This window comes from Bombina bombina, chromosome 1, assembly GCF_027579735.1.
Source record: "Bombina bombina isolate aBomBom1 chromosome 1, aBomBom1.pri, whole genome shotgun sequence".
NCBI lineage: Eukaryota > Metazoa > Chordata > Amphibia > Anura > Bombinatoridae > Bombina > Bombina bombina.
Window position 1 is genome coordinate 1,195,140,786 of NC_069499.1, and position 17,966 is coordinate 1,195,158,751.

Here is a 17,966-nt window from a genome sequence, read left to right on the forward strand (position 1 = left end):
TCTAGTTAGCCAATCACATGAGACAAATTTGTGCAGGCACTAATCAGCAACTAGCTCCCACTAGTGTAGGATATGTGCGTATTCATTTTCAACAAGAGATACCAAGAGAACTAAGCACATTTGAAAATAAAAGTGAAATTAAATGTGTCTTAAAATTACCTTCTCTATCTGAATCATGCAAAGTTTAATTTTGACTTTCCTATCCCTTCAAAGGATGTGAATTGGAAAGTTTTTTTAAAATTGTGTGCTCTACAGGGGTCAAGCCGAGCAGGAACGCATGGCAACGGAGTTCCTGCACTGTTTTTGCAGGAGGAACTAAGTTCCCTCTGAACAGAAAACAGAAACACTTCAGTAAACACTGCTGCTGCTGGTGGGAGGAGCTGGAGCACAGTATGGTTAGAGGGATTGTCAGGTTAGGAAATATCCAGAAGTAGACCCAAATGCAAGGGCGAACTTAAACAACACCCTTGCACTCTGAGTTTAATCCAGGACGTGGCCCCACGACAACCACCAAAAAACAAAGTACTCACGATATGGAGCAGGGTTAGCCTGTGCCAAAGTAATTCATGATATCAGCCAGATAGACTTCTGAATAAGGAACTGGTTTCAGGAAATGCCTTCCACAGAATCAGGAGAGCAGGGATAGTCACTTATACTCAGACAGAAGAAGGGTAAAACAGGAAACAGTTAAAGGGACAGTCTACACCAAAAATTTTCTTATTTAAAAAGATAGATAATCCCTTTATTACCCATTCCCCGTTTTTGCATAACCAACACAGTTATATTAATATGCTTTTTACCTCTGAGATTACCTTGTATCTAAGCCTTTGCAGACAGCCTCCTTATCTAAGTGCCTTTGACAGACATGCAGTGTAGTCAATCAGTGAAGACTCCCAAATAACTTCACGGGAGTGAGCACAATGTTATCTATATGACACATGTGAACTAGCACAGTCTAACTGTGAAAAACTTTCAAAATGCTCTGAGCTAGGAGGCGGTTTTCAACTGTTTAGAAATCAGTTTGAGCCTAGCTAGGTTTAGTTTTTCAAAAATACCACCAAGGGAACAAAGCAAATTTGATAGTAAATTGGAAAGTTGTTTAAAATTGCATGCCCTATCTTAATCATGAAAGTTTAGTTTTTACTTTACTGTCCCTTTAATAATGCAGGAGTAGGTCATTTGTTATCAGGCAGTCTGAAGGTTAACACTGTGTAGACAGTCTTTGCAGAATATGCAACAGGTAATCAGGCAGTTTGAGGGTTAACACTGAGTAGACAGTCTTTGCAGAGTATGCAACAGGTAATCAGGCAGTTTGAGAGTTAACACTGTGTAGACAGTCTTTGCAGAGTATGCAACAGGTAATCAGGCAGTTTGAGAGTTAACACTGTGTAGACAGTCTTTGCAGAGTATGCAACAGGTAATCAGGCAGTTTGAGGGTAAACACTGTGTAGTCAGAACTTGCAGAATTAATAACATGTAATCAGGTAGTTTGAAGGTTAACACTGTGTTGTCAGAACTTGCAGTGATAGCAACAGGTAAGCTGGTAGTTTGAAGGTTAACACAGATAATCAGTACTTGTGGAGATTGGCAACAAGATATCCAGCAGTTTGAAGGTTTACACTGAATAATAGTATTTGCAGAGTTTGGAAACAGGTAAACATGCAGATTGAAGGATTCACAGAAATAACAGTATTTGAATAGTTTGCACTACACAGAGTAGTCTGAATATGCAGGGTTTGCAGCAGGTAAACAGGAAGTTTGAAAGTTTCACAAAACAAACAGTACTTGAATTGTTTGGAGACAGGTATTCAGGAGGTTGAAGGTTAATCCAGCATAGTAAGTCCTTGAAGAGATTGGCAACAGAAAAGCAGCAGTTAGAGAGATTCCTCAGCGAAATCCTAACAGAAGCCTCAAAGTTAACAAACAAACGGACACTGGAGAAACAGGAAGCTAGAATAAAAAGCCTGGTTGTGACATCATCAGGAAGGGGTGGCTCAGACACCTGTCAATCAAGCACACAGAGAGGACTGCAGAGCTTCCCAGCAGCTGAGCGTGACAGGGATAGTGAGATCCTCTAGTAATGGGCAGTAACACTTCCTACAACACACTAAATCCAAGCCTGTCAGCGGTCCTGCTGTGTGATCACCCTGCAATGTGTGCAACACATAGTGCTTACATTTCTGTGTGGCTTACTCTGGGGTTATTTAGCTCCTCTCAGCGGAAATAGGACTATTACACCTTAAGTGGGTGAGACTCTGTGACAGAGAAGGATTCTCAGGCAACTATTTAACCCTTCATTGGATTTAATTTGCTTTCATTAACCATAGTATATACTGTAGATTATATACATATAAATTCAGTATGTGTATACAAAAAGAGAAAAGAGAGGAGCGCAGGACACGCATCTAAGTGCAGAGGATAAGTAAGATAGCTTCCAATAGCCACTAATGAAGAGTACTACTTACAGAAGTATCGTGGATGTTGTTCACGTAAGTTGTACACAACTATGTCGCTTGTTCAGTTCTGGCGTCTGACGTGTATAGGGCCTGCCTCCTCTTGACCGCTCTTAGCCAATCGGGTCTCCGGCTCTGCGACTGTGTACTATATGTACTATAGTGAGTCTGTGATGGGACCGTTATAGAGGAGCAGCACACAACACAGCAATCTTTTTGAATTGTAACTCAGAAATTATCCGACAAAACGATAAAGGACAATATATATTTTGTATCTGGGACCTTTTACTATACACTGTTTGAAGGTACCATACTGTGCACATTTGTAACTGTGCTATCCCACACATCATATTATTTGGGAATTTTGTGAGAGATATATAAAGGAGATCTAGCGCACCTGTCTGTTAATTTTTTTCACAGTATGTGTATATATATATATATATACACTGTGTGCAGAATTATTAGGCAAATGAGTATTTTGACCACATCATCCTCTTTATGCATGTTGTCTTACTCCAAGCTGTATAGGCTCGAAAGCCTACTACCAATTAAGCATATTAGGTGATGTGCATCTCTGTAATGAGAAGGGGTGTGGTCTAATGACATCAACACCCTATATCAGGTGTGCATAATTATTAGGCAACTTCCTTTCCTTTGGCAAAATGGGTCAAAAGAAGGACTTGACAGGCTCAGAAAAGTTAAAAATAGTGAGATATCTTGCAGAGGGATGCAGCACTCTTAAAATTGCAAAGCTTCTGAAGCGTGATCATCGAACAATCAAGCGTTTCATTCAAAATAGTCAACAGGGTCGCAAGAAGCGTGTGGAAAAACCAAGGCGCAAAATAACTGCCCATGAACTGAGAAAAGTCAAGCGTGCAGCTGCCAAGGTGCCACTTGCCACCAGTTTGGCCATATTTCAGAGCTGCAACATCACTGGAGTGCCCAAAAGCACAAGGTGTGCAATACTCAGAGACATGGCCAAGGTAAGAAAGGCTGAAAGACGACCACCACTGAACAAGACACACAAGCTGAAATGTCAAGACTGGGCCAAGAAATATCTCAAGACTGATTTTTCTAAGGTTTTATGGACTGATGAAATGAGAGTGAGTCTTGATGGGCCCGTGGCTGGATTGGTAAAGGGCAGAGAGCTCCAGTCCGACTCAGATGCCAGCAAGGTGGAGGTGGAGTACTGGTTTGGGCTGGTATCATCAAAGATGAGCTTGTGGGGCCTTTTCGGGTTGAGGATGGAGTCAAGCTCAACTCCCAGTCCTACTGCCAGTTTCTGGAAGACACCTTCTTCAAGCAGTGGTACAGGAAGAAGTCTGCATCCTTCAAGAAAAACATGATTTTCATGCAGGACAATGCTCCATCACACGCGTCCAAGTACTCCACAGCGTGGCTGGCAAGAAAGGGTATAAAAGAAGAAAATCTAATGACATGGCCTCCTTGTTCACCTGATCTGAACCCCATTGAGAACCTGTAGTCCATCATCAAATGTGAGATTTACAAGGAGGGAAAACAGTACACCTCTCTGAACAGTGTCTGGGAGGCTGTGGTTGCTGCTGCACGCAATGTTGATGGTGAACAGATCAAAACACTGACAGAATCCATGGATGGCAGGCTTTTGAGTGTCCTTGCAAAGAAAGGTGGCTATATTGGTCACTGATTTGTTTTTGTTTTGTTTTTGAATGTCAGAAATGTATATTTGTGAATGTTGAGATGTTATATTGGTTTCACTGGTAAAAATAAATAATTGAAATGGGTATATATTTGTTTTTTGTTAAGTTGCCTAATAATTATGCACAGTAATAGTCACCTGCACACACAGTTATCCCCCTAAAATAGCTATAACTAAAAACAAACTAAAAACTACTTCCAAAACTATTCAGCTTTGATATTAATGAGTTTTTTGGGTTCATTGAGAACATGGTTGTTGTTCAATAATAAAATTAATCCTCAAAAATACAACTTGCCTAATAATTCTGCACTCCCTGTATATATATCATCAGAAAGAGAAGGAACTCACTGGGTCTTGTCCATGAAGAAATAAACTTTAATAAGTGACGTTTCGGGGTTACCCCCATTTTCAAACAAACATACCACAAACGGGGGTAACCTCGAAACGTCACTTATTAAAGTTTTTTTTTTATTGAGGTTGAAAAGATTACAATACAGAATAACCGCTTGCATAAGTCCGTAACCAGTAAGGGCAACTTATCATAATATACAAAACAGTTTGCATACCTAACAATACACTGCTATTATAAGGCACAAGAGAAAGTGTACATTTACATGGCTAGTAATACAAAGGCCAAATCATCAAAAACAATTCCAGTATTGTTAAGCTAACTGTGTGGTTAATAAAAATAGATAAATAACCTCATTATTAAAGTTTATTTAATATATTGATGTATTAATATAATGATATGTTGTGTGCTGAAGTGCACCCTGGGCACCACGGACTTAGTGCTACAGCATAATACCTGGAGTGCTTTACCACCATATATATATATATATATATATATATATATATATATATATATATATATATATATATATATATATATACTTTTATACAATGCAAAAGAGGTACCAGCACACACTTTACTGAATGTTCATCATCCGGGGTGCACTTCAAATAAATCATATAAAAAATGGGAAGGCAATGGGAAGGCACCGTAATAACAAGGATTCTTTATTCAAAAGTTAACGTTGTCGGGGTTGCCCCTTTCCTCAGATCATATATATATATATATATATATATATATATATATATATATATATATATATATATATATATATATATATATATATATAACACAATATTAATTTGGGGGGTGGAAGTTTTGGTGAGTTCCCACACTTTTTTCTGTAGGACTTGACCCCTGGTGCTCTACCTGAATCATGATAAAAAGGTTATTTTTTTTAATAACAGCAAAGTAAGGAAGTTCCTTGCCTCACATTTTTCTCAGTATTTTTTTTTATTAATAATTAATACATTTGAGTCATGTTTGTTTATATTCTGTAACGTGTCTTTTTATGGTATCATTTTTTAAATTTTCTCTGAGAAGCCCTATCTCCCTTCCAATACTGATTTGATTTCCTAATAATCCTAGCATTGCATCTTCTATTTGCATGCTGTCCTTATTTTTATTTTTTAAAGTTCATTTTTACCTATGAGGTTCTTTTAACTCGCTCAGATGATGCCCGCACTGATCCAATAACCTTTCGTGCAAACTTGGAGGGATTCCCAGACTTGCCGCGATGGCTGCGTTACACTCAACGTTCTCCAAAACACCATGCCTACCTCTATGGATCTCCTACTGAGCCTGGGAAGCAAGTGATTGAGGTACAGTAGGGGACAAACAATTTATTATATAATGAACTTTTCTAGTTCTCAGATGTCTCTGGTCTAAATATACCTCCTTATTACTTTTTCTCAGGTAACAGCTTATAACAGACAAACATTTGAGACTGTAAGGGAGAGAATTATTTTCAATATCCAATCTTCAACAGGTAACTGGTCTCCCAATGAACTCCAATTTATATGTAAAGTTCTAAATATATGTTTCTTTCATGTAATTAGCAAGAGTCCATGAGCTATTGACGTATGGGATATACATTCCTACCAGGAGGGGCAAAGTTTCCCAAACCTCAAAATGCCTATAAATACTCCCCTCACCACACCCACAATTCAGTTTTACAAACTTTGCCTCCCATGGAGGTGGTGAAGTAAGTTTGTGCTAGATTTCTACGTTGATATGCGCTTCGCAGCAGGCCGAAGCCCAGTTTTCCTCTCAGAGGGCAGTGAATGTCAGAGGGATGTGAAGAGAGTATTGCCTATTTGAATACCATGGTCTTCCTCTAGGGGATCTATTTCATAGGTTGTCTGTTTTCTTCTCCTACCTCCCTTTTCAGATCGACGATATACTCTTATATACCATTACCTCTACTGATTCTCGTTTCAGTTCTGGTTTGGCTGTCTACTATATGTAGATGAGTGTCTAAGGGTAAGTAAGTCTTATTTTATTTGTGACACTCTAAGCTATGGTTTGGCACTTTATATGTAAAGTTCTAAATATATGTTTCTTTCATGTAATTAGCAAGAGTCCATGAGCTAGTGACGTATGGGATATACATTCCTACCAGGAGGGGCAAAGTTTCCCAAACCTCAAAATGCCTATAAATACTCCCCTCACCACACCCACAATTCAGTTTTACAAACTTTGCCTCCCGTGGAGGTGGTGAAGTAAGTTTGTGCTAGATTCTACGTTGATATGCGCTTCGCAGCAGGCTGAAGCCCGGTTTTCCTCTCAGAGTGCAGTGAATGTCAGAGGGATGTGAGGAGAGTATTGCCTATTTGAATACAATGGTCTTCCTCTAGGGGATCTATTTCATAGGTTCTCTGTTATCAGTCGTAGAGGTTTCTTCTCCTACCTCCCTTTTCAGATCGACGATATACTCTTATATACCATTACCTCTACTGATTCTCGTTTCAGTACTGGTTTGGCTATCTACTATATGTAGATGAGTGTCCTGGGGTAAGTAAGTCTTATTTTTTGTGACACTCTAAGCTATGGTTGGGCACTTTATATGTAAAGTTCTAAATACAGGGAGTGCAGAATTATTAGGCAAATGAGTATTTTGACCACATCATCCTCTTTATGCATGTTGTCTTACTCCAAGCTGTATAGGCTCGAAAGCCTACTACCAATTAAGCATATTAGGTGATGTGCATCTCTGTAATGAGAAGGGGTGTGGTCTAATGACATCAACACCCTATATCAGGTGTGCATAATTATTAGGCAACTTCCTTTCCTTTGGCAAAATGGGTCAAAAGAAGGACTTGACAGGCTCAGAAAAGTCCAAAATAGTGAGATATCTTGCAGAGGGATGCAGCACTCTTAAAATTGCAAAGCTTCTGAAGCGTGATCATCGAACAATCAAGCGTTTCATTCAAAATAGTCAACAGGGTCACAAGAAGCGTGTGGAAAAACCAAGGCGCAAAATAACTGCCCATGAACTGAGAAAAGTCAAGCGTGCAGCTGCCAAGATGCCACTTGCCACCAGTTTGGCCATATTTCAGAGCTGCAACATCACTGGAGTGCCCAAAAGCACAAGGTGTGCAATAATCAGAGACATGGCCAAGGTAAGAAAGGCTGAAAGACGACCACCACTGAACAAGACACACAAGCTGAAACGTCAAGACTGGGCCAAGAAATATCTCAAGACTGATTTTTCTAAGGTTTTATGGACTGATGAAATGAGAGTGAATCTTGATGGGCCAGATGGATGGGCCCGTGGCTGGATTGGTAAAGGGCAGAAAGCTCCAGTCCGACTCAGACGCCAGCAAGGTGGAGGTGGAGTACTGGTTTGGGCTGGTATCAACAAAGATGAGCTTGTGGGGCCTTTTCGGGTTGAGGATGGAGTCAAGCTCAACTCCCAGTCCTACTGCCAGTTTCTGGAAGACACCTTCTTCAAGCAGTGGTACAGGAAGAAGTCTGCATCCTTCAAGAAAAACATGATTTTCATGCAGGACAATGCTCCATCACACCCGTCTAAGTACTCCACAGCGTGGCTGGAAAGAAAGGGTATAAAAGAAGAAAATCTAATGACATGGCCTCCTTGTTCACCTGATCTGAACCCCATTGAGAACCTGTGGTCCATCATCAAATGTGAGATTTACAAGGAGGGAAAACAGTACACCTCTCTGAACAGTGTCTGGGAGGCTGTGGTTGCTGCTGCACGCAATGTTGATTGTGAACAGATCAAAACACTGACAGAATCCATGGATGGCAGGCTTTTGAGTGTCCTTGCAAAGAAAGGTGGCTATATTGGTCACTGATTTGTTTTTGTTTTGTTTTTGAATGTCAGAAATGTATATTTGTGAATGTTGAGATGTTATATTGGTTTCACTGGTAAAAATAAATAATTGAAATGGGTATATATTTGTTTTTTGTTAAGTTGCCTAATAATTATGCACAGTAATAGTCACCTGCACACACAGATATCCCCCTAAAATAGCTATAACTAAAAACAAACTAAAAACTACTTCCAAAACTATTCAGCTTTGATATTAATGAGTTTTTTGGGTTCATTGAGAACATGGTTGTTGTTCAATAATAAAATTAATCCTCAAAAATACAACTTGCCTAATAATTCTGCACTCCCTGTATATGTCTTTAAACATATATTTGCCATGATTCAGGATAATCAGTATTCCTTCATTCAGACTGTCAGTTTCATTATTTGGGATAATGCATATGAATAAATATTTTTTTCTTACCTTGAAAAATTTCAAATTGACTATTTTTCCCTGCGGGCTGTTAGGCTCGCGGGGGCAGAAAATGCTTCATTCTATTGCGTCATTCTTGGCGCGAACTTTTTTGGCGCAAACTTTTGTCATTTCCGGCGCCGTAGTTGATGCCGGAAGTTGTTTTTAGTTACGTCATTTTTTTTGACGCATGTGTATTCAGACTTTTTTTGCGCCAAAAAATGTGGGCGTCGGTTTCGGCGTCAGAGGATGTGGCGTCATACTTGGCGCCAAAAAATATGGGCGTTGTATTTGGCGCCAATAATGTGGCCGTCATACTTGGCGCCAAAAATGTGGGCGTCTTTTTTTGTTCCACTTTTTTCTCACATTATTTAAGTCTCATTTTTTCGTTGCTTCTGGTTGCTAGAGGCTTGTTATTTTGCATTTTTTCCCATTCCTGAAACTGTCATTTAAGGAATTTGATAATTTTGCTTTATATGTTGTTTTTTCTATTACATATTGCAAGATGTCACATCCTGACCCTGGATCAGAATCTACTACTGGAAAGACGCTGCCTGATGCTGGTCCTACCAAAGTTAAGTGCATTTGTTGTAAACTTGTGGTAACTGTTCCTCCGGCTGTAGTTTGTGTTAGTTGCCATGATAAACTTTCCAATGCAGATTGTGTCTCCATTAGTAATAATCCTTTACCTGTTGTTGTTCCTTCAACATCTAATGTTCAGGATGTTCCTGTTAATGTAAAAGAATTTGTTTCTAATTCTATTAGGAAGGCTCTGCCTGTTATTCCTCCTTCCAGTAAACGTAAAAGGTCTTTTAAAACTTCTCATATTTCAGATGAATTTTTAAGTGACCGCCATCATTCTGACTTATCTGTTTCTGATGAGGATCTATCTGGTTCAGAAGATTCTGCCTCAGATATTGATATCGATAAATCTTCATATTTGTTTAAAATGGAGTTTATTCGTTCTTTACTTAAAGAAGTGTTGATTGCATTAGATATGGAGGAGTCTAGTCCTCTTGATACTAAATCTGCTAAGCGTTTAAATTCGGTTTATAAACCTCATGTAGTTATTCCAGAAGTTTTTCCAGTCCCTGATACTATCTCAGAAGTAATTTCTAGGGAATGGAATAGTCTGGGTACTTCATTTACTCCTTCTCCAAGGTTTAAGAATTTGTACCCTGTGCCATCTGATAGATTAGAGTTTTGGGACAAAATCCCCAAAGTTGATGGGGCTATCTCTACTCTTGCTAAACGTACTACTATTCCTACGGCAGATAGTACTTCGTTTAAAGATCCTTTAGATAGAAAGCTTGAATCCTTTCTAAGGAAGGCTTATTTATATTCAGGTAATCTTCTTAGACCTGCTATTTCTTTGGCTGATGTTGCTGCAGCTTCAACTTTCTGGTTGGAGGCTTTAGCGCAACAAGTATCAGACCATAATACTTATAGCATTGTTAAACTTCTTCAACATGCTAATAACTTTGTTTGTGATGCCATTTTTGATATCATTAGAATTGATGTCAGGTATATGTCTTTAGCTATTTTAGCTCGAAGAGCTTTATGGCTTAAAACTTGGAATGCAGATATGACTTCTAAGTCAACTTTGCTTTCTCTCTCTTTCCAAGGTAATAAATTGTTTGGTTCTCAGTTGGATTCAATCATTTCAACTGTTACTGGGGGGAAGGGAGCCTTTTTGCCTCAGGACGAAAAATCTAAAGGTAAATATAGGGCTGCTAATCGTTTTCGTTCCTTTCGTCAGAATAAGGAGCAGAAGCCTGACCCTTCCTCTAAAGGAACAGTTTCCGTTTGGAAACCTTCTCCAGTCTGGAATAAATCCAAGCCTTTTAGAAAGTCAAAACCAGCTCCCAAATCCGCATGAAGGTGCAGCCCTCATTCCAGCACAGCTGGTAGGGGGCAGGTTACGATTTTTCAAAGATGTTTGGATCAATTCGATTCACAATCTTTGGATTCAGAACATTGTTTCACAAGGGTACAGAATAGGTTTCAAGGTAAGGCCGCCTGTGAGAAGATTTTTTCTCTCACGCATTCCAGTAAATCCAGTGAAGGCTCAGGCATTTCTGAAATGTGTTTCAGACCTAGAGTTGGCTGGGGTAATTATGCCAGTTCCAGTTTTGGAACGGGGTCTGGGGTTTTACTCAAATCTATTCATTGTACCAAAGAAGGAGAATTCCTTCAGACCAGTTCTGGATCTAAAAATATTGAATCGTTATGTAAGGATACCAACATCAAAATGGTGACTATAAGGACTATTCTGGTGGCTCCAGCATGGCCTCACAGGTTTTGGTATGTGGATCTCATTCGGAGGGCCAGTTTCCAACCTTGGACACTTCCGTTAAGACCAGACCTTCTATCTCAAGGCCCATTTTTCCATCAGGATCTCAAATCATTAAATTTGAAGGTATGGAGATTGAACGCTTGATTCTTAGTCATAGAGGTTTCTCTGACTCAGTGATTAATACTATGTTACAGGCTCGTAAATCTGTCTCTAGAAAGATTTATTATCGAGTTTGGAAGACTTACATTTCTTGGTGTTCTTCACATAAATTCTCTTGGCATTCTTTTAGAATTCCTAGAATTTTACAATTTCTTCAGGATGGTTTGGATAAGGGTTTGTCTGCAAGTTCTTTGAAAGGACAAATCTCTGCTCTTTCTGTTCTTTTTCACAGAAAGATCGCTAATCTTCCTGATATTCATTGCTTTGTACAGGCTTTGGTTCGTATCAAACCTGTCATTAAGTCAATCTCTCCTCCTTGGAGTCTTAATTTGGTTCTGAGGGCCTTACAGGCTCCTCCGTTTGAACCTATGCATTCTCTGGATATTAAATTACTTTCTTGGAAAGTTTTGTTCCTTTTGGCCATCTCTTCTGCTAGAAGAGTTTCTGAGTTATCTGCTCTTTCTTGTTAATCTCCTTTTCTGATTTTTCATCAGGATAAGGCGGTGTTGCGGACTTCATTTAAATTTTTACCTAAAGTTGTGAATTCTAACAACATTAGTAGAGAAATTGTTGTCCCTTCGTTGTGTCCTAATCCCAATAATTCTCTGGAGAGATCTTTACATTCTTTGGATGTAGTAAGAGCTTTGAAATATTATGTTGAAGCTACTAAAGATTTCAGAAAGACTTCTAGTCTATTTGTTATCTTTTCTGGTTCTAGGAAAGGTCAGAAGGCTTCTGCCATTTCTTTGGCGTCTTGGTTAAAGTCTTTGATTCATCATGCTTATGTGGAGTCCGGTAAGTCCCCGCCTCAAAAGATTACGGCTCATTCTACTAGGTCAGTTTCTACTTCCTGGGTTTTTAAGAATGAAGCTTCTGTTGATCAGATTTGCAAAGCAGCAACTTGGTCTTCTTTGCATACTTTTACTAAATTCTACCATTTTGATGTTTTTTCTTCTTCAGAAGCAGTTTTTGGTAGAAAAGTACTTCAGGCAGCTGTTTCAGTTTGATTCTTCTGCTTATAATTTTAGTTTCTCCAACATAGGTGTGTCCGGTCCACGGCGTCATCCTTACTTGTGGGATATTCTCTTCCCCAACAGGAAATGGCAAAGAGCCCAGCAAAGCTGGTCACATGATCCCTCCTAGGCTCCGCCTACCCCAGTCATTCTCTTTGCCGTTGTACAGGCAACATCTCCACGGAGATGGCTTAGAGTTTTTTAGTGTTTAACTGTAGTTTTTATTATTCAATCAAGAGTTTGTTATTTTAAAATAGTGCTGGTATGTACTATTTACTCTGAAACAGAAAAGAGATGAAGATTTCTGTTTGTAAGAGGAAAATGATTTTAGCAACCGTTACTAAAATCCATGGCTGTTCCACACAGGACTGTTGAGAGGAATTAACTTCAGTTGGGGGAACAGTGAGCAGTCTTTTGCTGCTTGAGGTATGACACATTCTAACAAGACGATGTAATGCTGGAAGCTGTCATTTTCCCTATGGGATCCGGTAAGCCATTTTTATTCAGACAGTAAATAAGGGCTTCACAAGGGCTTATTAAGACTGTAGACATTTTCTGGGCTAAATCGATTCATATATTACACATATTTAGCCTTGAGGAATCATTTAATCTGGGTATTTTGGTAAAATAATATCGGCAGGCACTGTTTTAGACACCTTATTCTTTAGGGGCTTTCCCTAATCATAGGCAGAGCCTCATTTTCGCGCCGGTATTGCGCACTTGTTTTTGAGAGGCATGACATGCAGTCGCATGTGTGAGGAGCTCTGATACATAGAAAAGACTTTCTGAAGGCGTCATTTGGTATCGTATTCCCCTTTGGGCTTGGTTGGGTCTCAGCAAAGCAGATACCAGGGACTGTAAAGGGGTTAAAGTTAAAAACGGCTCCGGTTCCGTTATTTTAAGGGTTAAAGCTTCCAAATTTGGTGTGCAATACTTTTAAGGCTTTAAGACACTGTGGTGAAATTTTGGTGAATTTTGAACAATTCCTTCATACTTTTTCGCAATTGCAGTAATAAAGTGTGTTCAGTTTAAAATTTAAAGTGACAGTAACGGTTTTATTTTAAAACGTTTTTTGTACTTTGTTATCAAGTTTATGCCTGTTTAACATGTCTGAACTACCAGATAGACTGTGTTCTGAATGTGGGGAAGCCAGGGTTCCTTCTCATTTAAATAAATGTGATTTATGTGACACTGAAAATGATGCCCAAGATGATTCCTCAAGTGAGTGGAGTAAGCATGGTACTGCATCATTCCCTCCTTCGTCTACACGAGTCTTGCCCACTCAGGAGGCCCCTAGTACATCTAGCGCGCCAATACTCCTTACTATGCAACAATTAACGGCTGTAATGGATAATTCTATCAAAAACATTTTAGCCAAAATGCCCACTTATCAGCGTAAGCGCGACTGCTCTGTTTTAGATACTGAAGAGCATGAGGACGCTGATGATAATGGTTCTGAAATGCCCCTACACCAGTCTGAGGGGGCCAGGGAGGTTTTGTCTGAGGGAGAAATTTCAGATTCAGGGAAAATTTCTCAACAAGCTGAACCCGATGTGATTACATTTAAATTTAAGTTGGAACATCTCCGCGCTCTGCTTAAGGAGGTATTATCCACTCTGGATGATTGTGAGAATTTGATCATCCCAGAGAAACTATGTAAAATGGACAAGTTCCTAGAGGTCCCGGGGCTCCCAGAAGCTTTTCCTATACCCAAGCGGGTGGCGGACATTGTAAATAAAGAATGGGAAAGGCCCGGTATACCTTTCGTCCCTCCCCCCATATTTAAAAAATTGTTTCCTATGGTCGACCCCAGAAAGGACTTATGGCAGACAGTCCCCAAGGTCGAGGGAGCGGTTTCTACTTTAAACAAACGCACCACTATACCCATAGAAGATAGTTGTGCTTTCAAAGATCCTATGGATAAAAAATTAGAAGGTTTGCTTAAAAAGATGTTTGTTCAGCAGGGTTACCTTCTACAACCAATTTCATGCATTGTCCCTGTCACTACAGCCGCGTGTTTCTGGTTCGATGAGCTAGTAAAGGCGATCGATAGTGATTCTCCTCCTTATGAGGAGATTATGGACAGAATCCGTGCTCTCAAATTGGCTAATTCTTTCACCCTAGACGCCACTTTGCAATTGGCTAGGTTAGCGGCAAAGAATTCTGGGTTTGCTATTGTGGCGCGCAGAGCGCTTTGGTTGAAATCTTGGTCAGCTGATGCGTCTTCCAAGAACAAACTCCTTAACATTCCTTTCAAGGGGAAAACGCTGTTTGGCCCTGACTTGAAAGAGATTATCTCTGATATCACTGGGGGTAAGGGCCACGCCCTTCCTCAGGATAGGTCTTTCAAGGCCAAAAATAAACCTAATTTTCGTCCCTTTCGTAGAAACGGACCAGCCCCAAGTGCTACGTCCTCTAAGCAAGAGGGTAATACTTCTCAAGCCAAGCCAGCCTGGAGACCAATGCAAGGCTGGAACAAGGGAAAGCAGGCCAAGAAACCTGCCACTGCTACCAAGACAGCATGAAATGTTGGCCCCCGATCCGGGACCGGATCTGGTGGGGGGCAGACTCTCTCTCTTCGCTCAGGCTTGGGCAAGAGATGTTCTGGATCCTTGGGCACTAGAAATAGTCTCCCAAGGTTATCTTCTGGAATTCAAGGGGCTTCCCCCAAGGGGGAGGTTCCACAGGTCTCAATTGTCTTCAGACCACATAAAAAGACAGGCATTCTTACATTGTGTAGAAGACCTGTTAAAAATGGGAGTGATTCATCCTGTTCCATTAGGAGAACAAGGGATGGGGTTCTACTCCAATCTGTTCATAGTTCCCAAAAAAGAGGGAACGTTCAGACCAATCTTAGATCTCAAGATCTTAAACAAGTTTCTCAAGGTTCCATCGTTCAAAATGGAAACCATTCGAACAATTCTTCCTTCCATCCAGGAAGGTCAATTCATGACCACGGTGGATTTAAAGGATGCGTATCTACATATTCCTATCCACAAGGAACATCATCGGTTCCTAAGGTTCGCATTCCTGGACAAGCATTACCAGTTCGTGGCGCTTCCTTTCGGATTAGCCACTGCTCCAAGGATTTTCACAAAGGTACTAGGGTCCCTTCTAGCGGTGCTAAGACCAAGGGGCATTGCAGTAGTACCTTACTTGGACGACATTCTGATTCAAGCGTCGTCCCTTCCTCAAGCAAAGGCTCACACGGACATAGTCCTGGCCTTTCTCAGATCTCACGGATGGAAAGTGAACGTGGAAAAGAGTTCTCTATCTCCGTCGACAAGGGTTCCCTTCTTGGGAACAATAATAGACTCCTTAGAAATGAGGATTTTTCTGACAGAGGCCAGAAAAACAAAACTTCTAAACTCTTGTCGGACACTTCATTCCGTTCCTCTTCCTTCCATAGCGCAGTGCATGGAAGTAATAGGTTTGATGGTAGCGGCAATGGACATAGTTCCTTTTGCGCGCATTCATCTAAGACCATTACAACTGTGCATGCTCAGTCAGTGGAATGGGGACTATACAGACTTGTCTCCAAAGATACAAGTAAATCAGAGGACCAGAGACTCACTCCGTTGGTGGCTGTCCCTGGACAACCTGTCACAAGGGATGACCTTCCGCAGACCAGAGTGGGTCATTGTCACGACCGACGCCAGTCTGATGGGCTGGGGCGCGGTCTGGGGATCCCTGAAAGCTCAGGGTCTTTGGTCTCGGGAAGAATCTCTTCTACCGATAAATATTCTGGAACTAAGAGCGATATTCAATGCTCTCAAGGCTTGGCCTCAGCTAGCAAAGGCCAAGTTCATACGGTTTCAATCAGACAACTTGACGACTGTTGCGTACATCAACCATCAGGGGGGAACAAGGAGTTCCCTGGCGATGGAAGAAGTGACCAAAATCATTCAATGGGCGGAGACTCACTCCTGCCACCTGTCTGCAATCCACATCCCAGGAGTGGAAAATTGGGAAGCGGATTTTCTGAGTCGTCAGACATTACATCCGGGGGAGTGGGAACTCCATCCGGAAATCTTTGCCCAAATTACTCAACTGTGGGGCATTCCAGACATGGATCTTATGGCCTCTCGTCAGAACTTCAAGGTTCCTTGCTACGGGTCCAGATCCAGGGATCCCAAGGCGACTCTAGTAGATGCACTAGTAGCACCTTGGACCTTCAAACTAGCTTATGTATTCCCGCCGTTTCCTCTCATCCCCAGGCTGGTAGCCAGGATCCGTCAGGAGAGGGCGTCGGTGATCTTGATAGCTCCTGCGTGGCCACGCAGGACTTGGTATGCAGAGCTGGTGAATATGTCATCGGCTCCACCATGGAAGCTACCTTTGAGACGAGACCTTCTTGTTCAAGGTCCGTTCGAACATCCGAATCTGGTCTCACTCCAGCTGACTGCTTGGAGATTGAACGCTTGATCTTATCAAAACGAGGGTTCTCAGATTCTGTTATTGATACTCTTGTTCAGGCCAGAAAGCCTGTAACTAGAAAAATTTACCACAAAATATGGAAAAAATATATCTGTTGGTGTGAATCTAAAGGATTCCCTTGGGACAAGGTAAAGATTCCTAAGATTCTATCCTTTCTTCAAGAAGGATTAGAGAAAGGATTATCTGCAAGTTCCTTGAAGGGACAGATTTCTGCCTTGTCTGTGTTACTCCACAAAAAGCTGGCAGCTGTGCCAGATGTTCAAGCCTTTGTTCAGGCTCTGGTTAGAATTAAGCCTGTTTACAAACCTTTGACTCCCCCTTGGAGTCTCAACTTAGTTCTTTCAGTTCTTCAGGGGGTTCCGTTTGAACCCTTACATTCCGTTGATATTAAGTTATTATCTTGGAAAGTTTTGTTTTTGGTTTTACGTACTAAACCTGGTTTTCTTCCAAAAGTTGTTTCTAACAAAAACATTAACCAGGAGATAGTCGTGCCTTCTTTGTGTCCGAAACCAGTTTCGAAGAAGGAACGTTTGTTGCACAATTTGGATGTTGTTCGCGCTCTAAAATTCTATTTAGATGCTACAAAGGATTTTAGACAAACATCTTCCTTGTTTGTTGTTTATTCTGGTAAAAGGAGAGGTCAAAAAGCAACTTCTACCTCTCTCTCTTTTTGGATTAAAAGCATCATCAGATTGGCTTACGAGACTGCTGGACGGCAGCCTCCTGAAAGAATCACAGCTCATTCCACTAGGGCTGTGGCTTCCACATGGGCCTTCAAGAACGAGGCTTCTGTTGATCAGATATGTAGGGCAGCGACTTGGTCTTCACTGCACACTTTTACCAAATTTTACAAGTTTGATACTTTTGCTTCTTCTGAGGCTGTTTTTGGGAGAAAGGTTTTGCAAGCCGTGGTGCCTTCCATTTAGGTGACCTGATTTGCTCCCTCCCTTCATCCGTGTCCTAAAGCTTTGGTATTGGTTCCCACAAGTAAGGATGACGCCATGGACCGGACACACCTATGTTGGAGAAAACAGAATTTATGTTTACCTGATAAATTACTTTCTCCAACGGTGTGTCCGGTCCACGGCCCGCCCTGGTTTTTTAATCAGGTCTGATAATTTATTTTCTTTAACTACAGTCACCACGGTATCATATGGTTTCTCCTATGCAAATATTCCTCCTTAACGTCGGTCGAATGACTGGGGTAGGCGGAGCCTAGGAGGGATCATGTGACCAGCTTTGCTGGGCTCTTTGCCATTTCCTGTTGGGGAAGAGAATATCCCACAAGTAAGGATGACGCCGTGGACCGGACACACCGTTGGAGAAAGTAATTT

General features: G+C 40.9%; 1 protein-coding gene across 2 annotated transcripts in view; it reads left to right on the forward strand.

Moving 5' to 3' along the window:
* SGCA (sarcoglycan alpha) overlaps positions 1 to 17,966 on the forward strand; it is a 190,014-nt gene that overhangs the window by 119,803 nt on the left and 52,245 nt on the right. For both annotated transcript variants that reach the window (XM_053700092.1, XM_053700094.1), the window contains exons 3-4: positions 5,654 to 5,802; positions 5,897 to 5,969. In XM_053700092.1, the coding sequence (XP_053556067.1) occupies positions 5,654 to 5,802; positions 5,897 to 5,969 (222 nt within the window). The remainder of the gene's footprint in view (positions 1 to 5,653; positions 5,803 to 5,896; positions 5,970 to 17,966) is intronic.